The following is a 24,781-nucleotide window of genomic DNA, read 5'->3' on the forward strand; positions in this document are numbered from 1 at the left end:
CACAATGAACTGACAGATAGATAAAATTCTGAGATCATTGTGAAAGCTGATTTTGTTCAGGTGTCAACAGAACGAGCCGCCAGCTAAGCAGTAGCATTAATGCTAAATAGCTAAGATAAAGATGGCGTAATAAGCTCGCGATTAGAAATAGCGCAGTTTAAATTGCACAGAATATATACGGGAAAAAAAAAGAGAAAGAAAAGAAAAGAAAAAAAAATTAACGTGATAACGATTAATTGAGTAAATCAGAGAAATGCAAAAAGAAATAAATGAAGATTACGATTATCACATAAAAGGTATAAAATATATTTTTAATGAACAGAATGGAAATTCTGATAATCTACAATACCGAGGCCGTGCCTCCCGCGGGTTTATCAAGTCCTTAGATAATAAGAATATTATTACGTTAATTTTAAGACACTTTGTATACATGTAATTTATAATTTTTATGGACTCTTGTATCACCGAATAATATTAATGTACAATAAATAAATATAAATATCAGAGCGAGGTAGGAAACGTCGCACTGATAAAAAAATTTGCGTTTACCCTCGCGAGGGAAAAGAACGTATTAAACCGGTGCTCACCAATTAAACATTTAGAGCGCGAAGGAAGGGAGAGAGGGGAGCGATGCACGTTTTTGTCGGAATTTCCGGTAGTGATTTATCAAACGGGAAAGATCGTATCTGACGGATGGACGGCGGCAAGAAACGACTCCTCGAAGTCATGAGAAGAAGAGGCGCGGAATAGACGGGGGAGGGAGAGGAGGGGGTGAAGGAGGAGAGGAGGGTAGAAGGAGAATGCCTCGCATCTCGCGCGCACGCACCACGTGTCCGTGTTGCCCACGTCATTCCCATCTCTGCATGCCACGCATGTGGGTGCGCGTAGGGCACATGTGAGTGAACGGGTGGTACGTACGCGTTGCGTAGATCCTCTAATACGCGAGCTAATAGGCCGGGCTGGCGCTATCGAGTGTCAAACGGGCCGAAACTCGGTAGAAAAAGTCTCGTAGGCGCGGTATCGCGGGGTCTTTTTGACGGAAAGCAGCCGGACGCGAGCGGCAGGAAACTCTATACCGGTGTCCGTGCACCGGCAGGGGCTCCTCTCTCTTTCTTTATCCCGCGGCAACGAGAGGCGAACGAGTACGCGGGATCTTCGACGTATCACACACCGGCACTTTGGTAGAAACCCTTCCCAACGCTCGCGTCACGCCGGCGTGACAGCTCGAGGAAACGGCACGAGGAGTGTCCTCGAGCCTGAAGAACCCCGCTTGCCAGGGTCCTCACGCTCTGCCTAGGTCCTCGAGGCCGGACAAATTCGGCTTCTCCGAACGTAGGGCGCATCCTTCGCATTCCCCGAGAACGCGCACCCCACCTTTCGAATTTTTCTCCGTTCCCGATGGATTCTTCGTTAGGCTTTTAATTAGTAAGTACGACCCGCTCGAGCGATAATGCGATCGAACGTCGGTGTATTATAATATACTTTTTTTCTTAAATTTAATATAAATACGGAGCTTCCGTTATCTATGTACCGCTTGACCGAAGGAACGCGGAGAGGTCGCGACGTCAAAATCGCGAGAGACCGTCCGCTTTATCAAATTATATTTAATTTATCAAATTGAATATTTACGTTAATTTCAGTACAATTAAGGTTCTCGTTTTCGCGACGGTAAACGGTTTGTTGTGATTTCCTAGTAAAAAAAAAGGAAGCCACGTGTGGCGGCGGCCTCGTAAAAATTACCTGGCAAATTGGAGAAGCCAGGGGTGATATACGGTGCACCGTTTGTGTTTCGCCGTCGGTGACCTAGCGTTACGGAGAGGTAACGTCATTGCGAGGGTCGTTGGTGGCCGCGAAATGTTGGTCGCGCGTTAATAACCCGCTCCGGTTCGGGACCGGGCGTAATTTATGGTCCCACCAACGTTTTGACAAGCGCGCACAGGAAATTTATCGGCGATGGAGCAGACGAGACGACGAGAGCGACGGAGAGGAGAGGAAGACGCGGGTAAGGCAAGGTGGTGGGACTCTTTCATTGGCTAACCCTGGCGACGATGTTTTGAGCTATTAGACGAAACAAGGCCTCGCTGTTTTACGACCGCTCGCGACCCGGAGCGTGCCACCGGGACCACGATTCGCTATCGTAAACGTGACGGTCCAGGGAATATTCTCTAATCTTGCGTAACTGAGAAGCCCTAGATTTTTTTTTTTTTGATTGCGTTAGAAAAAAAGCGAAGCCTTTCTAAAAAAAAAAGAAAAAAATTTAATATTTCGCGTCGAAGGGTGAATAATTTTAGATGGCGCCGTGGATACTTTTCCGAAACCGCACTCGTCGAATTTCGGTCCTATCGTTTCGACTATTTACAACAAAGCGGTGAAGGCTGGACTTTTACGATCATTGTCGCCGTCGTCGTTGTCGCGTGAAAATTTCGAGCGCGATCGTAAAAACTACCCGATACGATTTTCTCGAGGAACTCGTAAATCCCCTTTTCTTACAAGAGCCAAACCACTTGTGGCTCGCTCCTTCGCACGGTCGTAGCCGAGGAACGTTACTTTGACAGCCGGGAACACTCGCAAGTGCGAAGAGACGTTAATACAATGCACCGTGAATTTTAAACGTAATGTTCCAACCACTTGGTTTTTCCCTCAAATTTTTCTCATTTTATATTCATCCCTCAAAACCAACTGAAACGTCTATTAATTTGAAACCGTGGGTGCGATTAAAAATCCAGACTTAAATCGAATTCGTTTTGACGAAGTTTTAATTAAGAAAAAAAAGTGGCAAAAACGTTAAAGTCCATCCCTCGTAGGGACCTCGAAGGGGGTTAATGAGTCGCATCGCGCTCTCCGTCGCGCGTAATCGATAACCATGCTTATTCTCACACTGGGCGTAAGAGAGAGCGGTTTTTGCTGGCTGCGGCTGGTCCGCCATCGCTGACCAGTGAGCGATGCACGTGCATAATGCACGGCACACGCACGCGTACGCACGGGGGTCTTTCTTTCTCGTTTTCTCTCTTCCTCGCTCTTCCTCTCTGTCCGAGCTCGCGGATGTGCGCACCATCGCACATGCGATTCGCTCAAGTTGGCGAACGGCGAGGTCCAGCCGGGCTCTCTTTCTCCGTCTCTCCTCTTTCCTCCTCGTCTCTTTCCCGTCTCTCTTTCTCGGCCGTCATCATCTCGGACCTCGAGCTTTTATCGCGTCCGAATCGCCGCTAGCCGACCACATGTGTGCACGGCAAAAAGTCGCGTCTTGAGGCTACGCTCTCGCCTTCGTCCTCCCGGCGAGTCTTCGAGGACCACGGTCCGCGGCGGGTGGCCGAGGCGGGTAATAAATTTATTACGACGGCCGACGGAATTCGCGAGTGAACGCGGAAGACGCGAATGCTGCCTCGGTACGACGGTAGTTTCATTTTCTGACCGCCGGGAAGCCTGAAGAAAGATAGTGATAGGACCGAAACGTCGTCGATGAAAAATTTCACTCGCCTTGACAAAAAGTAGGTAATCGAGACGACGAGGGAGTCGGTTCTTTTGGACTTATCACCGGCGATAAAGACACGGGGCTGGATTTCCCGTAGTAATATTCAAATAAATAAATGAGCCCACTGTGCTGTACGTAAGAATTGTCGCGTTCGAGCAAAGCTGCGTCCCGGCATCGTGCTCTTGCAACATGACCCCGAAAGACCTCTCTATCGCTCTTGCAGACAATGCGACGGTGATAATTCCCCGTTTTCTTTTTTTTTTCTTTTTTTTTCTCTTTCTTTTTTTTGCCATATTGCAAAGAGCAAGGAAACCAGGGAAAACTCGCGTATGAGACAACGATAAAAACCTTTGACGAGGTCGCGCATCCGCGTTGAACTCGACGGAGACCCGATCTCTACCTTCTTCGTGTCGACCGCGCTGATAACGCATCGGAACTCTTTAACCGGCCACGTGAACCCGGTTATGCAACCGTGCCAATTCGCCACGGTCGCACCGAAAATCTCAGGCAGGCTCCGCATGATCGGTTTCCACTCCAATTCCCGTCGAATCTCGTTATCGCGGTAGGGTAACTTGCGTGAGGCCCACAAAGCGGTCAATCACCAGCGCGGATTGTCGTTAAAGCCGTCGATACTCCGGCATAAACATTGTTTATAATACTGCCACGTTATATTATTTAACTGCAAACGTGACGATTTATATTGCGGATGTTATTTTAACTGCAAAAGTTACAAGTTATTTAATCATTAATTGCACCGCGTAGTCTCTTTTAATGAACTCTATCTCGCTTTCTATGACAGTGCGACAATGAATCGCGTCGGCGGCAGCGAGGCGCGATTAAATGTTCGAGCAACGTCGATCGCCTATCTAATTTAAATCTTAATTACGAAATCGTTTATGTGGTAATTTAATACAATTTGTCCGCGACGAGTGTGCTCGGGTTCTTATATTTTACGATCTAATTTTTAAACTGCGCTGATAATCTTTTTTCGATTATTGCCACTTGACTTTTCACCGGCAAAACGACCCGGGGTGTCCTGCCCCTATAAATTTCAGAGAAGGATCTGGGTCATAAAACGTCGGCCAACAGGCTCCGTCGATTCTTCGACCGGGTTCCTCGTTCGTTGGCTCCGATGCGAAGGCATGCGCGCGTCACATCGCCGATAACGCGATCGCGCAACAACAATACCGAGTTATAAATTATAATAATAGCCGAGGACATTGTAATCGGAGCCGCAATTAGTCTCAGTCGGCACTGAGCGACCTGAGAGGGGAGCCGGTTTATTGTGTTCGACCGTTATCGCGGCAATTTTTCATCGTGACTTCCGATAGAAATTCCCTCTTCTCGTTCGCATCCACACACGCGAAGAAATATTTGCGTTTATCGGTCCATGATTTAAAAAAAAATAAAATAAAATAAAAAGAAAAAAAAAAAGGGTTAGAAATTGATAGATTTCTGTATCCATTTTGTTAAGTAGCGATTGCAGCTTGTAGGACACCGAGGGTTTTAATCTTCGAGCGTGATTTCACTCTCTTCGATTTCTTTTATGTCGTTGCTTAAGTTAAAAAAAAAGAAAAAAAAAATTTGCCTTTTAACGTTTAATCTGTATTATTTTTTATTCAGTTTTTTTTTCGTCTTGTATATACGTCTATTATCGGCGAGTTATGCCTCACGATACACAAACTATAACGGATTGGCGTGCTAGGACTCGATTACAACACTCGTACACGAGACGAATCGGTGGGCCACGTGTCGGTATCACGTATCGAATTTCAAAAGCTTCTTAAAAATCGGGGCCCGAGAAATGGAGACGTACTCTCGCTGCGTGTCACGGTTCTACGGTTCGTCGAAGACGCCCGTTGAGAAATAAAGAAGAAATCGAGGGGGAGGAAGGAGAAAGGGAGTAAGAGAGAGGAAAGAAAAGGGTTAAAATCCTTGGTACATAAACGTCTCGAGAATATATTTGACGTCTCTACCGCCGGGGTTCGGCAATAAGGTAACGCTTCGCGGATTGATTGTTAATGTCTTCTCTTATAAATTTATTCCGTCATCCGTCGTTGGCGCGTTACCCAGTCCCTTTTCCCGCGGTTTACTTCGCCAAGGCACTTCGGTGTCATCGCGTCGAGCACCGATCCTCCGGACGCAGCTTCTCCGGCGACTCCCGCCGGAATGTTGAAAGGCCACCGACGATAACGCGAATATTCATATAACGCGAGCCTCGCCGAGCGGCGTTTCACGGGTACGGCCCCCGTGCACATGGTGGTTCTAGTACCTCGATATAGTGGTGGATACTCGCTCTTTGTCAGCCATACCAGTCGAGAGTCACTCACGAGGAGAGTGCTTGAGACAGTGCAGAAGGCCTCGGGCTCTCCTCTCACTTCTTCCTCTTATCCCTCCACCTTAGGTGACGTCGCGGCGTTAATCGTTTTTTCCTGCCCGTCCACCGCGGTGTACGGCTTTCGGTCCGGAATCGGCGGAATCTCTTCATCGGGAGTTTCGGCCTTTCTTTAGAGAGCGATAACCAAGCGAGTCCGATATCTCCTCGTGAAAGTCGCGAACGGAGAATCGAAAGTGAATACGAACCGGGAATATTAATAAAAAAGAAAAAAATTAAGAGATATTAAAATACTCGACGCGATCTCGAGTTTTGAGTTGAAAGAAGCACGGGCTTTCGGCGGTGTTTCTCTTATCTCGCGCACGGGACGCAAGCGTAATTACGTTAATGCATCATCGGCGTCAGTAAGAAAACTGCCGGCGCAGAAAAATGGATATAAAAAGAAAAAAAAATTATTCGAGGGAGAGAAACTAAAGGGCGAGGAGGTTGAAGAAGCGGAGGAAGCTCCCTGTCTTTCAGACGGCCGTCTCCCGTCGTATCTTCCATCGACGTTGGGCGAAGTAGACGACGACGCGGCCGCGGATCTCAGAAGAGCCTGCGGTAAACTCAAGACCTATAAAACGTACAAACAAACTTCTTTCCGAGAAGAAGCTACCGCGCCGCGCCGCCATCGGCCGGCATGAGCGTATCGCGGATCACTCGCTGCCAAATGCCAATTATCTTCACTCGCCGCTGGCAATTAAGACGTGCCGCGCTTGGACGGGCGTCGTGAAAGAAGGAGGGCGATATCGGCCGCTAAGGGACGAAGGCACGATACCGAAACTTCGCCGAAATGGCAGCGCAAGTTTCCGGGAGGTCGACGAGACACGACGTCGATCAACGTCGCGGTAGCGTCACGATTTCTCGAGCTCCGTGGATAATTGAAAAATAAATTAACGACTCATGTGGCGAATATAAACGTAATGCAAAAAAAAAAAAAAAAAACATTAATATATTCCGTTGCTCCCAGTCGCGCTTAAGGGTCGACGGTGCATTATCTAAAGAACTGCATGCCGCCCGGCGAAAGGTTAAAATTCCTGGACGCGCGAACCCCCTTCGGCACTTATTGATAAGCTTGTATCGGCGCCCTATTATGTACCTAGGTGCATGGTTTATCGGTATCTACCGCGTAATTACCATGGTAACGCCACGATAAACCGCTACTCGTGTTTAACTTGCTGTCGACCGCGCGCCGTCGGTGAAGCCAGCTTTTCGTCTATGGGTATGCGGCCTCGTCTAGTTTCACACGTGGTCGAGTCCTCACGGTGTGTACCGAAAGGGGTGATCGATTAGATTGCCGGACGAACCGCGACTTCGCCTGGCTCCTCCGTGCTTGCGGAAGAATAACGGAAAGCGACGAGGTGTCGTTTTCAGCGACCGGAAATTTACCCGCGTCGCCAATTTCTCTCGCCTCTCTTTTTTCTCCCTCACTCTCTTCCTCTTTATTTTTTATTTTATTTTTATTTTTTTTCCTGACGAATTTAATTAATAATTTCAGCGCGAATGAGCGGACGAAACTTATCACGGCTATTTAACGATTCTTAAAACGGTCTAATTGCCACGCTAATTAGAGCTATCGTTGTGTCGGCCGATAAGCTCTCTTCGATCCTTTCTTATCTATTAGATATATATGTGTGTCCGTGCACACATATAAGAATATACTGAATCTCGAGACGCAAGTCTCATCGCGATCACGTAAATCTTGCCTGGAAGATATCTCGAATAGAAGCCACGAGACGCGCAAACGATATATTAATTCATTAAGTAAATCACGTTCCGAAGTAATAAAGCTTCTTTGTATTAATCCGATTCTATTTACGTCAACAAGATATTTTTGCTTCCTAAATAACGATACGCTTTTTTTTTTTTTTTTTTTTTTAATCGTAATTTAAAGAACTCTGATCTCGTCTTGATCTCGCGATGAATTTTTCGTCGGAAACGTATCGGCGAAGCTCCGCGACTGACTCTCGGGACTCCGCCGCGATCACAATGGCACACGCGAGGCGAGATTTCGATGAATGGATAGATAGCAAGGAGGATATATAACTGGCCGATAAAAACCTGGCGCAGTCTGGAACAGCTGTAGAGGGGTTTACAGCTCTTTATTCCGCGGGACGCTGAATGCTCGAACTGTCAAAAAATTTTATCGATATCGCGCTATCGCGCTCGCTCAAATATTTATTTATTGTATACGAAATGTCATCGCACCCAATCGAGATTGTAATTTCCGCAGGAAGGAAACATTTCCTTTATTCAGCCGGGGTGCGCAGAATTAAGAAAAATCTGTAATGAATGGATTGGCGTACGTTTGTAAAAATTTTATCATCGCGAATCGTCTCGCGGGTACTTCTCTATTAAATATTGTTTTATTTAATCTCGCGAAAGTATGTAGAAAGAGAGAGAGAGAAAGAGAGAATGCGGATGTGCTCGCATTAAGATAGGCGTCGATTCTCGGAATTGACATCCGGAAGTCGTTCGATGTTAAAGAACGACCGCCTTCTGGTAAATCGAATATACATACGTGACGAAATTAAAATAGATAAAGTGTATAAACGGCGGCTCTTTCCAACACCCAGCTGCTCGTACGCGTCAATGGGCGGTACTGTCGCATTTTGCACCGCGATTGTTTCTTCGTTATATCCTCCTCGTCCTGTTCACGGAATTATATCGTGGCCGCGGGGTCAAGAAAGCGCCGTTTCCGCCGTTTGTTCCGTTCCGTTGGGCCGGTCTCTCTCTCTCGTCGGCACTTTATCGAAATCCCGATGTCTGACAACGATGAGAGGAAAAAATCCGGACGGCCGGTTACGATGATACGGCGGGATGGAAGGGCTGACTCTCGTCAAGCTCATCGGTCTCTTCTTTCGCCGAGAAATGACGAGGGGGAAAAAAAAAAAAAAGAAAAAAAAAAAGAGTCAAGCGGAGTTGATCTAACCCGACGAAACCCAATCGTGAACGATCACCGCGAGTTGTTTTCACCACGATATCGCCCGTTCTAAATTTAGCTTGGCTTTAGCCCTTAGCTTGGCTTGACTCGGATTAAAGAAAAAAAAAAAAAATAAAAAAAAGTAAAAGAAAAAGATTAAAATTATAATATAATGTGATAAGAAAAATATTTAAGTAGGTAGGTATGTAAGAATTCGAGAAGTTCGAGCGTCTTGTTTCTAAAGAATGAATAGTATAATTACGTCATGATTTTAAAAATGATGTACACAAATTATTTTATAATTATTTATAATTAAGACTTAAATCTGGAATCTACGTTCTGACTAAATTATAATTTCTATCGAGCCATCAGAGACGCATGCGTACCTTCTCCACTTTTAATCTGCTAGACTCGGATAAGTCGCATAAACTCGCGACATTCCCACGTCCCACGGGTGGATTTCGATAAGCCCCCTGTTTGCTCGACCGAGAGAATAGTTCTGTTCGCGGTTTTTCGGGCCATTAAAAAAGGGGAACTAAAGGGCTCGGCAAATATTTGAGGCCCGTTTTGTTACCACGTGTGACCTAGTCCGTGTACTATTTCATTTCGCTACGCGCGGTATCGTTGCAAATATCATTCGAGAAAGCCAAGAAAGATAAGGCGACGGTCGCACGGTCCTGCAGATCCGACCGCGGAGCTTTCAACTTTAACGGTACAAGTCTTTCGCAATTAAACAATTACACTCAGCTAAGAATATTACAAATAAAAAAGAAAATTAATAAATGAATTAAAAAGTAAAAGACGCCGACGCAATTTTTAGGAAGCTGGGAGAAACGGGGAGGGAATTAAATGCGGCAAGTGTTAGTCTCTCTTTGCTTTATTTCTACAAATTAACATACACTGATAGGCAGATTATGGCATTTTCTGCGGCGAGCGGCGACGGCGGCTGGCGTACGTGAATTCCTCCACTCTCGTCCACCGAGTACGGGCGGGGAGGTGCAGTAGGCCGCGTTCTCTCTGTCCTCTATGACCTGCGCTCTGCGACACACGTACGCACGTGCTTTGTGTGAGACTCGACGCACACCACGCCAAGGTCACGTACGCACGTGCTTTGTGTGAGACTTCACGCACTCCACGCCAAGATCACGTACGCTAGCCGCCGTCGCAGCACCACGAACACCATTCCTGACGGTAAGTGTACATCGCACTTATAAATTACGGTTTAGTGTTCGCTCGTCAATGTGCAACTACGCCGAAACGTTAACCTACGCTTTCTATCAATCCTCGTAAAAATGCGGTGAATAAATATCTAAGTACAAAAGCACGGCTGTGTCAGCGTAGTAACTAGCAAATGTTAATAATGTATAACGTATCTATATCTGTTTGATCTACGTGTTTTAATATGGAGCTGCAAGCTCGTTTACACTAGCGCGCTCGATGCCAGGCCAGTCGGTCCTCGATATATCCGATCCATTGTCACGAATGCCTCTTTAACTCACGAAAAGCTGGATTTTGAATCCAGTTCTTAAAAACAGCTTCTTCCGCGAATCGCCGAAGCACCGTAGGCTACGAACGATCGCTGGTATCTCGACCGCGCGAATTCCGGGTTACGAAACGCTCGGTCTGTTAAACGACGAACGCGTCGAGCGCACATTTGCCACCCTCGATCATATTTCAGACGTTTATTTGAACGGGACGTGTGCGAGCGTGTAGCGAGCCGACCGGCCGATCGCCGGTTTATAGCGCCTCTCGCTTATACATATATATATATTTTATTTTTTTTTTTATTTTTTTTTTTATATGAATATATATATATTATTACATATGAAACGTTCGCGGCGTTGGGCACCGTATATATCGAGCGGCCGCCTGTTTGTTTGGCCTGAAATTCTGCGCTTTGGAATGGCCGGCTGTCATGGAATGATGTCATGGTGAATATCGTGGCCGCGCCTCGTCTACGTGGTGGAAGCTCTCGAGCTGGAGAACGGCCCGACCCGCCATTTTCGCGTCGAGCAAAAGAGCCACGTAGCCGCGCGGCCGATTCTTGGATCGCAAGCGATAATTGTTAACGAATTTACCGTCGACCGCAATCGTAGACCAGCGTATCGAAACGACATTTCATCGACGCAAACGTCCGGTTCTAATTCGAAGCAGGAGGTCCGACTCCTCTCTTCTGGAGATTTTAATATGGCGTGTAGCGCGTTATAAACAATGGTAATAATATATTTTCCGGGTCAGATGAACGTGGAAATGAAGGGACGTTGTGCACCGTCGCGATTACCACGTAATAATTTTCGCATATTGAATTTAGCTTTTTACAATGTTCCGATATTTGGCTCGGTTAATTCGAGGCGGATATTACGCGCGTAATTATCGCGATACTAAAATTACGTGCCATTAGAACGATAAGAGTCCAATTTCGATAGCATTATTTTTTAACAAATAACTCGAAGGCGCAAAGTCATGGCCCACGGTATTAACATTCCTTTCCATCTGTCTCTCGTTCTTGAAAAAATTCTCAATGCCCGTCGCACGTCCAAAATGATATCGGTATGTCTCGTTTGAGAGAAAGACGCTGATCTATATAATTTTTATTACACTAATTACTATATTATCTTTATCACACGAACGTTTAGCCACGCATCTTGACGGATAACTCGCGTAAATAATTACTATCAATATGTAGATCTTGGTAATTACGTCGTATTTGGCTATCCCTGGCTGTGTATGCCCGAAATTGTCGGGGGACTTAACTCCGCGTCGATCGATTCAATCACATTTATACAATAATTTTCATTTATACAAGCATTTGCAATGACTTGGGTTTAACGAAATAGTCAACGCGACAGAGTAATCTACTTTATCTTTTTTATTTTACTCGGCGCATCTTGTACGCGTGTTCACTCGACGTCGTTGTCTGCAGAGTAATCTCGGAAGCATCGGAAAATATTTTGTAGAAAATAATTCGCTCGCTTATACGTAGAAAAAAAAAGGAAAAAAAAAAGAAGAAAATAAAAATCGAGCGATTCGACGACGCAGCGCGAAATGAAAAATGTTAGGCATTGTTTACCTCGCTCTGGTCTACATGTAATTCGGCCACGTCTCGATGCCGGAGACGTAGCGATGTGCGTATTGCGTGTAAGGTGTGGACACGTGCGAATGACCCATCTGCGTACCCGCGTGCGAGTGGTGCGCGTTATGGGCGGATATGTACTGGACCGGCGGAAGGGGAGGCTGCAGCTCGTGGTACCTGACCATCTCCTGTGTCCTGTCCTCCCACGACGACACCTCCGCGATCGCCTGCTCCGAACAGTGACGCTTGATCGGTCTCTCGATCTCCTCTTCGTATCTAGAAATGAAGCCGAGTCCCACCGTCTCGTAAATCACGCGGGGAAAGAGAAGACCACGTTTACCGGTCCACCGACGCTAATGAACGATCAACCGTGCGAAGTTAGAAATTAAAAAAAAAAAAAAAAAGGATAAAATATTAAAATATTAAAATATTAAAATATTAATCGAGGTAACGATGAAAGGTATAGAGTATCTTTCGATATTACGTCGCCATTGTCCTCTCTATTTTTAATTAATATATTTACTCTACGCTCTTTTTAAGCAGCGCCGTTTAAAATTGTTGCGAAAGAGGGCAATTACGGTGGTCTCTCTACCTGTTGAGTAACCATTGCGAGGCGGTGGTGACTTGCACGGGCGGGTATTGATGTATCGGCGCGGTCTGCGGCGGTAAGTACTGGTCGAACTCGTTGCTCTCGATCTCGCACTCTTGGAAGTTCACCGGTAGATTAAGTCCGAGCCCGTCCAAAGTACCGAGGCCGTTCAGCTGGTTCTCCTCGCCGGGGAGGCCGTCTCCGACCTCGATGTACCGGAGATCGACCGCCGGCTGCTGATGCGGGGACTCGCTCGACGGCGTGCCGTTTACCAACTCTTGATAGTACACCGTGTTGTTCTGCGGTAGCTGATTGTTCTGCGAATCAATCGTCTTCATTTCGCGAGAGTTCGAACGATCGGGATAAATTAATCGGGAATTCGCGAGGCAGAGTAGCTTTCGAGTTTAATAAAAAATCGACGGATTCAGCTCTTTGCGTTCTTACGTCGAATTAAATTCGTGACGCGATGATTTATCGCGAGGAGGCAAGTACCTGATTGATGTAGTGCTGTCCCCTCGGTGTCGTGGGAGGTGTTGGCGGTGACAGGCCTTGGCCGGGTGTCGTGGGCGGCGAAGAACTCACACCGCTCTGCGGCGAATTCGGCCCCTGAACGCCTCTAGGACTCATGTCCTCTTGCTTCAAGGATCTGGTAACGCTGAACGTGACGTTGCTCTGGTTTCTCGTCGGCGAGCTTTCCCGGCCGGAGGACGGTCCGTTCTGCTTCCGACGTCGGGGTTGATACTTGTAGTCGGGATGCTCGCGCTTGTGAATAACGCGCAGCCGATCGGCCTCCTCGACGAAGGGTTTCTTATCATTGTCGGACAGAAGCCTGCACAATCGGTCGTATAAAAAGAAAAAAATTAAAATATTCCGAACACAATTCTTTTTTTTTTTTTTTACGTTCGGGCGTGTTTCTATACGATTTTCTGCATCGTACAAAATTAATGAACTGTAATTTTAAGATCTAACGTCATGGGGGGGAAGCAGATATCTCGAGCTCAGCCGAGAAATCTGTCGTCGACTCGACGTGATTCACGTCTCTCGCGTGTATATACAAGCGCGCGCGATCGTCTCTTCTCGCGTCGTTCGTATAGCTGAGCGGGCGGTCGTTTTGCTACCCGGCCGTCAGAAGAGGCTCGAAACGAGAGCGTTTCCATCGGCGTGCCTGATATATACTCTCGAAGAGTCGAATTGAGGAGGTCTGGTTAATGTTTCTGGGCGCGTTAAGGCGCTTGAAGGCGCGCAAGGCTCGGTCCACTTCGCGGCGACCGCGGGGCTCGGTGCGCACGGTCGCAATCCTTAAATGCTCTTTGTGTTTATATTCCCACTGGGCTCGTAAATCTCGCAGCCGATAAGGTTTTCCGGTGTAATAGAGAACGTCCGAGAGATTCCGAGGATTTCCGTCGCGCTCCGACGTCAATAGCTCATGCCGCTCGAGCGGTTCGCGTTTTATTTTATTTTATTTTTTTCTTCTTTTAAATATCCTGCATTAATAATAAATTTATTCTGCAAGACTACATCAAGCGTCGCGATTTCTTTCCCACGGGACAATATTTAATTCAGATTACTGTACATTTTTCCCAATTTCTCACAACAAATCTCTTCGTTCAATCGCTAATTGTTTCATTAACCGTAAATAATCGTGGATCGCGCGGAGCGCGAAATAAAATAAGAGCTTGTCGCGAGGAATCGTTTGAGGTAGCCGGTGATAAATCGTCTGGAGCATTCGCGAGCTCGGGATTTAAATCCCACGATGGGTGCCTCTCAAGGACAGGGTGACACGCGTATCTCAAGGCTCGAAGCTGGCGGTGTTTTGTCATCGGCGGGAAGACGGCGGGAGAAAGAGACGAAAAATCCATCTGGTCAATGGACCTGCCACGAGCTTTTTTCTTTTTTTTTTCTTTTTTGTTTTTTTTCAACCAGTGGGTACCGACGATAGCGAGCCGTCGCAAGCCTTTCTTTTTCCACGCCAGATGCAACGCAGGGTCAGCCAATTTAGATCTGCATCCCGCTAGTATCTCTACGAGGATATGTGCGTATACGTATCAGATGTTACCCCGTAAAGGAGAAGGAGGAGGAGAGAAATTCACACGGCTGAAGGTTGCGCGGGCCCGATCTCTCTCTCTCTTTCTCTCGATAAATACTCATTGCGGGATTCTAATTGAATTATCACGCTTGTCATTCCTAGTGACCGTCAACAAATCGCGAAATCGTCCGACTTTCACGAAGCGTACTTCGAGCCGGGTACCAAAGCGACGATAATCGCTTGACATAGTGTATAATGACGAGCGTTAAAAAAAAATTCCGATTGACTGTGGCTTTCGTGAAAATATAGGTACTCGCGAAATTAATCAAACAAGTTTTACGCGTCGCGTTTTCAGAGGCTCTGCTAGCGTTGGAATGTGCGTCCGGTCTCTCGGTAGCAAAACACGCGCGCGGTAAAACATAAGCAACTCGCGCTGAATAACACATTGAACGGAACAGAATATTAACTCCAATTTTTTTCTGTTTCAGATAATACTGTGCCATTGAAGAAGGACCAAACCCGACATCCCGCAGACATCCTGAGAGGAGGAGGAGGCCCAGGAAGGGTATCCTGCCCCAGCGGAGCAACTTATAGGTAAATATCAATTTTTTAAATTAAATTAAAAAAAAACCTTTTTTTTTTTTTTATTAAACTTATGAACCAACTAGCATGTCTACATTAATATTTTCGTCTTTATATTACAGTCACCAGCAAATTCAACAACTCCGCTGAAGCTCATGCAGATCGGTAAGTCGCATGACTTCTTTTTTTCTTTCGTAGTTTGTCATCTAGTCTCTTGTACCGATAACACGTCGTCGATCGTAAATTACTCAATTATAATGACGCGCACGAATTGGGACCTCTCGAAAAATAGTTCGTTCCGGTAATAAAAATTAAGCAATTCGCGTTCTCGCTTCAAACGATAGAAACGCTAGATAGATAGACGCAAACGATAGACAGGCACTTACCGCGACAGGAGGAAATAATAGCTATCGCGAGTTCGAGGGAAGCCCGGCGGTGGAGGAATCGTTTCTTCCGGGGAGATAAGGCGGATTTACCTGTTCTCGTCCCGCGCTATTTGCCGGCGGGCTCCGGGGCGCGACGGGGCGGATTCGGAAAAATTCACCTGACGGACACAAGGCGCCTATTGTGGGCCTCCGGGGGCCCCTTTATCTCCGGCAGGAACCGGCCGGCAGCTGCGAGCACGCGCCAAGGATGAACCACGGGGGGATATCTGTTTTCCTTTTGTCGACAAACACATCGCGTTTGGAGTATCCGAATGGCGATACGCTTCGAGACGGCGGTGAAAGAGACGGCGGGCGCGGAATGTATGCGATAGAGAGAGAGAAGTAGAGAAAAAAAAAAAATTTATTATTCAGGCACCGACACCTGGCCCTCTTATCAGAATTGACGTGAGACAAGTCGGCGTCGAAGTTCGCGACAGTCGACTGACGCAGTTGCGATTAAAAATCTCGCGTCAAAGGGGTGTGCCTCTTTGTCACTTTGCGCCGTAACTTTAGATCTTCGAAGTATTAAATCAGCAGCTCGTGTTGAATCGCAAAATTGGAGTTACGTTGTCACAACTCTTTCGATCTTATATTACATTATTTTCGCATCTTTATTACATGATTGTTTCTTTTTTTTTTTTTCTTTCGCGTGCGCATAAAGCTGCAAACATCATTATAATTCAAGTGTAACGATATCTCCTTTATTCACTTGTCATTTCGTGAACGACTACGCCATCGACGTTACGATCTGTGCACACACTCGAGCCTCGCAAGCGCAATCTCCGTTGAGCTTCAGCGTTTTATCGGTCTGATCGGTCAGCAGGCAGCACCGGCCGCGTAGCGCGATCGCTCTAGCGCTGTGTTCATTACCGAAGATGACTGTGTATCGTTTGTTTCTGCGCGAAGGTGGATCAAAATGTCAGGGTGCCGCGCGGCGACGTCTCTCAATCGGCGGATCGATCGGGCAAATTCGATTCCTCGTGCGCGACGGGATCAAACCGACGGCGATTTAACCAGCTTGCCCGGGCGCGTATTACGGAACCTTGGCACAGTCACGAAAATACATCTCGCGTACGGGCGAGAATGTGCTAATTGCCACTAGGTCTACACCGAAAAAGGTGTTAAATAATGACTTTTTAAGAGCCGAAAACCGTAAGGTCAACGTAACGTCTCAAGGACGGCTTTTTCGGTTCTTCCGGAGGTCGCGCGCACCGGTGTCGGCCGTCCGAAACGTTCGACTCTCGTCTCCGACGTTCCTTCGCCTTCGTCTACAGGTCCCAGACGTTGAATACTAGATGAATAACGGCACACGCAACGAACGGCCGAGCGGAGCTTGATTCAATCGAGACGCGTTACAAACCAATAGGTCGCTAATGAACCCCCGATACGGCGTTAGGAAAAAAGAAAAAAAAAAGAAAAGAAAAAAAAAAAGAAAAGAAAAAAAAAAAGAGATAAAAAGATCGGCTGGCCCCTCGATGCCAGCCGGCCGGTCTTATCTTTCGGCGAAAGCTCCGCTCCGTGACAATCTCGCTTGGGATATCGATCGTCGATCTTACGGCGAGGCGATCGCGATCGCGGCCGGTGTTATTAAATGATTCGCTACGGGGGTTCTTGTCGGCGCGTCCTCTGATGATCGCTTATATGGCCCACTGGGGCACCTCGTTAGTCCCAACCAGGAAACGGAGTCCTCCGCGAGTCATCCCGGGAACACGGAGTGCGTAAAAAAATCGCGCGGCCCCGTACATTTTCTTTATTTATTTTTCATTCGTCCGAGTGCCGCCCGCGCGCGCTCCACCGTCCTCTTTTCCTTCGTTCGGCGATAAGGAACGAGCATTTAAATCTGTTTTGAAAGGCTGACGGATTTTCTGAGGGCCGATACGAAATTGTCGCGACGAGGAGGCTTAGAGGGGGTAGGGATTTGTATCTCGTTGTAAAGAAAGGTCCCGCCGGGAACGTGAAGTGCGTTCTCCAACTGTTACATATGCGGCCCGAGTTCACGGGTCTCGAGAAGCAGGAACACTTGTACCACGTGCAGTTTAAGCGCCACGTGGTGCGTTTAATATATATATGTATATACATGCCGCTGACGCCATGAATTAAAATAAAAAAGGGACAATAAAAAGAAAAAACGTTCGCGAATTCGTTGGTAAAAATAGAACGGTTACGTAGGAGCAAAAGTGGTCGCAGGGAATTGGAACGCAGTGACTCTGAACTTTCGTCTCGCAATCTTTATTTGGACGATATTAGCTCTTTCCGTCCCAGCGATTTTGATCGAGATCTCGCGTGAGCTGTGTCTTACGCAAGTGAAATCGATTCCCAAACAGTTAAAGCATTATCTTTACTTCTTACTCAACGGCTGATCTTTTTTTTTTTTTTTCTTTTTTTTGTTAACGTCAAGCTCGAGAGAGATTGAAAGCTCTTCGAATTTTTGTAAAGCTATCACGCTGAGAAAAATATAATTCGCACCGTGGGGACTGGTTATATATTTAACAGGGATACGCAAAAAGATAGAAATTTTTTCGAGATATGAATAAAATATGAATTGTCGGAGAATTATAAATTAATATTATAATTACGCTTGCTCGACGAGTTTTATCTCGCACTTTTTCGCGAGAACTCATTACGGGATTAGACATTGGAACAGCGATAAACGTACAGGTGGCCTCGAATAAACAGCAGCTGAATCAAGGCGGCGTGTTTCCGCGCTTTCGGGTACGCGATCCGATTTTTCTTCGAAACGAGGCGAGCGCGAATGGAGATCAGCGGAGCGCGATTCTCTCGCATGGCTGGCCGCCGGCTGGCGAGCTCGCATCTGTGAGAGAATCGGGCTTTATCAGATCGGGAGAACGGAGAGGCATCATCCGATTAAAGACACGTGGTGTCGATTAATTTTATCGAAACAGTGTCTTTCCGCCGCGCGTAGGGAGCCGCTGCTGAAACTCTCATTCGTCGGCTCGAGAATGCGCATTTTACGGTAAACTTTCAGCCGCGCGATTTATATACGGACGATTTAAACGAACTCGCATCGACGTGGACTTTAAATATTTTAATTATCAAATATATAATTATTATACATTCGAACGCGGAATAATTTATTACGGAATTATTATAGAAACGTTTGAGATTTTACGCCAGCTGAGGCTTACGGTAGCTTCGCGATAGCTCAACCGCCGTGCGTTTCTGAAAATTTGTCGCGTTATTGATTTATCGCTGCCGTTCCGCCTGGTGGCATTAAAATATTGATGCGAGTACAAGAAACAGTTGACACTCACCGCCATAACTTTCCCAGCGTTTTCGACAGCTCGGCGTTGTGAAGCTGCGGATACTGATCGGCCAGTTTTCGCCTCGCAGCCTGGGCCCACACCATAAACGCGTTCATAGGCCTCTTGACGTGGGCCGCCCTTTTGTCGCCGGAGCCCCTGCAATTCGAAGACATTATCTTCATTGGAAACGATACACATCTCTCTATAAAAATACGCGAGCAAATTAATATTACCGATATATTAAAATTTTAAATAATATTCTAAACTTAAATTAATATATTAAGCATGCGGGAGACCCTTCCTCGTTTTCACTCACGTTGCGGGCGTCAAATCAATTCTCAAGTCAATCGCATGGCTCTCTTACAATTTGAAGAAATGAGTATATCGATAACAAGATTTTTTTTTTTTTTAAATCACCCGGTTGAAATAAAAGTTTAATTCAACAGCGAAATAACTCCTCTCTCTCTCTCTTTCTCTTTTTCTATCTATCTATCTATTCGGTCCGACTATTCCGGCGGATAATCTGGTGACTTGCAGAAGAAAATAACCAGAGGCGACGGCACGGCGTATACGCACACGCACACGCGTCCGTATCGAGTTCTCCGCGCGGGCTACCCCCGGGTCATCCTGGCGAGCGGCGCGGAGCGTTTAAAACCGGCCTTAAAATAACACCGTGGCTGCCGACGTGTGACGGGTAGGAATGGACGTATCCCTTTCTTTCCACGAAGATGACTTCATAAAACTTTTGCCCCGTCCGGAGCCCGGGGATCGGGGCCCGTGATTGACGTGATTGCCGCGCCGGGATCTCTCCCGGGTCTTCCCGGCTTCTCTCCTCTCCTCCCTCCCCCATCGCGCCCTGTTTTTCTTTTTACCCTTAATCGAGGATTCTTTAAGGACTCGCGCGCGGCCGCCCGAGTGGACGGCCGTGAGGCGCGACGTACCGCCGGCATACGGTGCGCGAGATTATTTTCTGGCGGGTATCGTTAAGTAGGATGCGGAGATGAAGAGCCCGGCGGAGCGGTGCGCGTTCTTAAACAACGACGTAGCGATCGGATAAGATACGCAGATATAAATTGAACGATAATCGGTGATACGTAAACGATATCGGATACATGTACGAGGGCGTGTATGTTTATTGCACGTGGACGAATTTATTTCCGATATAATAGACGTGGAGGAAACGGATCGAAGGGCTTTGGGGGAGGGACTCGAAGCCCGAGGGATAGGCGTCGTTGATTCGCGGTAGCCCCGGAGGGTGTAACCGGACCTACGTAGCGTAGGTCCGCTTTCGCGAGAGGGATTACACGGGGATAAGCGTGGCGAACGCGCGTAACGCGGGTGAAAAGGACTCCGGCGCGCGTCTCAAGGATTCGAAAGCGGGTCCCCGCGGTACACATTTCGGCCTCTTTGAAATGAGAGGGGCGTTAAATCCGTGTGTAAACCCGCGGAGCCGTTCGTAATTAGCGTGGGCTCACTAACGAGGGTTTTCACGGCGCTCCTCGACGCGAGCGCGCGGCATACACGCACTTTACCTGGATAAACGTAAAGAGAGAGAAAGAGTGAGAGAGAAGAAAAAAAGGGGAAAAAAAGAAAAAGAAAAAAAAATTACAATGTGCGTGCGACTCCGCGTTCGCAACGTAGGCGTGGTACCGTGCAAAATGGCACGAACGCGCGCCACTTCGTAACAACGGGAGACCGATATTGAGAATTAAAAGGCGAGGAGGGCTTCTGATGAATTTGGTGAACGTGATTTTTATTCGAGCCGTCGCCGGACATTTTTGCGTTCAACGGTTAATTAATGATAAAATCGCACCCCTTTCGAGATAAGGTACACTCTCACGGAGATCTATGGGAATGGGGGAAAAAAAAGAAAAAATAAAAAAAAAGAACTGGCCGATTTTATCAGGCTCTATCGCCAGAAATAAACGTCGCACCCCGCGTCTAACCCCGCCGAGATAACCCCTGTAATTGAGGGTTAGCGATAAGCGCGCGTAACGATACACTCTGTGATTTCCGTCGTAGGCTCCGTTCGCCTCTATGATCTAACCGCGTACCTAGCGCGCAATCGTTCCTCTCTTCTCCTCTCCCCGTTCTGTTGATTTTTTCCGGCGTCTTATCTTCGACCCACGCGACAGCCGCCGATCTTCCGAACAATTTTTTCTTCTTTTTTTTTTTTTTACTTTTTTTGTTGATCACAGCTTTGAAAGCCATTTCCAAAGTTACGTTCAAATCTTAAAGGTTACACGATGTAATTGTATACATTTTTTTTTTTTTTTTCCGTAATAAGTTCTTTTTTTTATTTAGAAGCAGCTGCTGTCGCGGTATCGGCAGCCATTGCGGCGGCAAGACGGAAAGCGCGTTGCACAATTTTCCACGTATCGAGGTCGCGATTTTATCGAGCTCGCCGGCGATCTAATAATTTTTCATCGACGAATACGCCGAGTGACGCGCCGAGGACATCGCACGCCGATTACTACGTTTTTTAAAGTGCGCAAAGAAATAGCGTTTTATTTTCTCTCGTCTTCTTTTTTTTTCTTCGCTTCTTTTTCTCTCTCTCTTTCTTCCTTTCGGCTCGTCGTTATCAAGCCGCTATTTTAAAACCGCCTGCCTTCCCACGATCGTGGAGGGCCGACGAGCGGGACGCGGCGATCGGGCATTAATTAGCCAATTTGCGTTAATTGACGACCGAGGACATTTTTCCGCGAGAAGCGCGTTTCCCAGGCCGGGGAAACGAGTGCGTCATAATTGAGTTAGCGTTACGTATTTTTAAGGCCGCGTCGCGCTTCCTCGCCCTCTTCTTCTCGCCCCGACGGACTACGTTCCTCCTCCTTCCTTTTCTCCTTCGGTTTTTTTTTTTTCCTCCGTTCCTCCTCTCCCCTCGAACGGGTTAAACCCGTGAGGTTTAACAGCGCGACCACATGCACGCGTATCTACGTTAACGCGTTGCTAATATGACAGGCAACGATTAAAAACGCCTCGCGAAAACATCGAGGAAGCACAGAAACGAGAGAAAAAAAAAAAAATGTTTTTAGAAAAGCGTCGCTTATTTTGGTAATTTATTAATATCTCTATTCTAAATACGAAAGATATATAACATCAGGAAAACGCTTGAGAGATCTTTAATTTATCCGCGTGTATCCGAGTCTGCGTATATTTGAGGAAGAGATACCCAGAACGCGCGAATAATTTTTTTAACTCTCGCTAGAATGAAACGATTCCAGATAAAAAGAGAAAGAGAGAGGAAAAAAAAAGGGAATAATAAATCTACCGCGCATTACACTTACTTGGTAGCAACGGGTACCAGGGTCCAGTCGTATCCTTGGAGAACCTTGGCAACGGCGGCGCTGATTCCTTCACCCCCGTTAGCGGCCACCGTCGCCGCAGCTGCAGCGGCAGCGGCGGCCGCGGTTGCCGACGATTTACCGTTACCGTTGATGCTATTGTTATTATTGTTTCCGCCCGCCGGCGAAATAGACGCGCCACTGCTCTCCGGCTTGACGTCGTTCATCTTCATCCCCTTCGTTCGCGTTAGCGTCGCGAGGGCCCGTCGGGTGCTTCGTGCGATCGTACTTAGTCAATCCTGCCAATTAATCGCGCGCGACACGCGGCAAGGCGCGTTTCATCTCATCCCGAGCCGTCCGCGATCGATCAGTCTGTCATTGCGATACCGTCGCCGCTGTTATTATCGCCTTATCATCGCGGCGAGCGCCTTTCGCCTTTCCGTTTCGATCCGACGATCGGCGGCCGCACCGGGCTGCTTCGCCGCACTCCCCGCCCGCCCGCGATTTCCCGCCGCGCGGAATTTCAGGCTACCCCGATTACGGCCTTTAATTAATTTCGTTTCGCGATTAACTCGCGATAGCTCCTCTATCTCGCACGCGTGACTCCGTAGCGTTCCTCTATCTGCGTCGGCGTCGCCTTTTTGCTCGTCGCAGTTCGCCGAACTCCGGCCGCTTCTTATCTGCACACGCTCTCCTCTTTGTCTCGCGCGGTTTCTCTTCCCGAGGAGGCGTCGATCGCGGATTGCGCTCACCGCGGAATCGCGATCGGCGATTTTCCTCGATCGGTCGGCCCTTTTAATCTTCTCCTTCCCCCTCCGGGGATCGTTGCACTGAGCTTCGGCGGTACCCTCGATTCACTCAGCTGAATGACACGTGGGGCGTATAGATATCACTGACGTTCGAAACAGACTCCTCGTTACAGCTGACCGCGTAATCCTTGGAAGGGAACAGCGTCCAAGTCTTGTCACGTCGCGAGCGAACGCTGGCTACGCGCTGCCGGAATAGGTGACCGTCCCCGCGCGCGCACGAAAGTACGATCACACGTCTCTCGATCTTGACGAATCTTTCGCGTTCGTGCGGCCGTTTCGCGCAACGACACCGCGAACCACGGTATCCCCGCAGGCCGGGGCCTCGCGTTCTCGCATCAAACTCGCGGCAACTCAAGCGCCGAGCTTCCTCTCGAGCTCTCCTCGGGGTTTCGGCGGGTCGCTTGTCGCGCGATCGGCGCTCGAGTGAGGTGGTTGCATCGCCTCGGGGCAGTTTCCACCACGAGGCTTCGGCGTCAGTTCACTCCGCTCGGCCGGCTTGTTTTGGGGGCGGGGCGACGGCTAACGCGCTGGTAACACTTGTTGCTCCGTAAAGTTTCCGGCCGACGGTCGCGTGCACCGGGAGGGAGACGACGGCGGCGGTGATGGAAGTGGCCGGGATATCTCGCGGGTGGAGGCGAGACAAGGAGAGGGCACGAAGCATTCGCTCCGCGTATCTCGTGGCCGTCGCGCTCGCCCGGCCTCGTCGTCGCCGCGACGAGAATCGCGGCCAAATAAGGCGGCACCCGCGAGGCCGTTATATTTTTTTTTGTTAATCCTCCGTGGCCGCAGTAACACCGTCAATGGAAAGATGCTACGTTATCGTAATCGCGTCGGCGTAAGCCTCACCGTAACGAGGATCGTAATGCTTTAAACAAATTTTATTGAACAATCAGTCCATCGAGGGAGATTCAAAATTTATTGTAAAAGAAATATATTCTTAAATACTTTATTAAATAAAAAAAAAAGGGTAATAGAAACGTTCAGTACGCGCAAACTCGGATATAATAAAAATTAATACAGATCGTCGAGAATTTTTATTTTTTTTTTTTATAAAATCGGAGACAAAGAATGCGTGCACATACGTCTCGTTGACCAAGAAAGGGTGTCCTGAGTCAATGTCGCAATCTGAATAGTCCTGAGACTTCTTTCGCGCGTGAGAGACCACTCTCGCTGGCCGACAATCGGACGTTAATAATATCGCGATTTGTCTTTTTCTCTTTCTCCCGCAGTTCCATTCTCGTTCTCTCAGTTTTCAGATAGATCATCTCCCCTTCCTCGCCGATACCGCGTTTCCCTCTCCCTCCCCCTCCCCCTTTCGGGGCTGTTCGGAGATCGGCCGGTCATTCCATTTATATTTCGGTGCTCTTTGCTGACAAGAGAGTTTCCATGGCTACGATATCCTCCGGGAGGATGGGACCAATCGTGTTTCTGCTCGCTCCACCTATTTCATCGTTCTCGGTCCCTCTTCTTCTCACCCTCCTTCACTCTCTTTCTCTTCTTCGGCGAGCTCCTCGCCGTTTCTGGCCGCGGTCATCTCCGTTCCTCCGACGTGGTACCGTCGATTGGTCCGGCGGCGGTCCGCTGCAATTATGACGTCGCGCGGAGGAGAGTACGCGCCGCATCAAGACCGGTTGCATCCGCAATTGCACGCCGCGCTTCATCGGCCGACCCTCGCGGCGACCGAAAGACTCGTGCTTTACATTTCGGGAATGAAGACCAGAGCCTAGCTCGCGGGGGATTTTCTATATCGCTTTATACTTGGTTAGAAGTCTTGCAAATAGATTTATCTGCCGTTTTTTATTTTTTTTTTCTTTTTCTTATTGATATTAGATCCTTTTCACCTGACGACGGTACAAAGAAGACGTACGGAAGATAACGATCGTTAAATGTCTATCATTAAAGTCACTTAGAATGATTCGTTGTTTAATTTAATTAAGTTTTTAATTAGTTCTTTTTTAGCTTAA

At 47.6% G+C, this 24,781-nt stretch overlaps 1 protein-coding gene across 1 annotated transcript; it reads right to left on the reverse strand.

Moving 5' to 3' along the window:
• Nucleotides 1–9,604: 9,604 nt before the first annotated feature.
• LOC139110940 (transcription factor SOX-9) lies at nt 9,605–23,188 on the reverse strand. The gene is made up of 5 exons (XM_070670923.1): nt 22,012–23,188; nt 18,737–18,883; nt 12,924–13,260; nt 12,435–12,748; nt 9,605–12,118 (listed from the first exon to the last, which is right to left on the reverse strand). The coding sequence occupies exons 1-5, from the start codon at nt 22,239–22,241 to the stop codon at nt 11,851–11,853; spliced, it is 1,296 nt and encodes a 431-aa protein (XP_070527024.1). The 5' UTR covers nt 22,242–23,188; the 3' UTR covers nt 9,605–11,850.
• Between the last annotated feature and the right edge of the window lie 1,593 nt (nt 23,189–24,781).

Source organism: Cardiocondyla obscurior, linkage group LG22 (genome assembly GCF_019399895.1).
Source record: "Cardiocondyla obscurior isolate alpha-2009 linkage group LG22, Cobs3.1, whole genome shotgun sequence".
NCBI lineage: Eukaryota > Metazoa > Arthropoda > Insecta > Hymenoptera > Formicidae > Cardiocondyla > Cardiocondyla obscurior.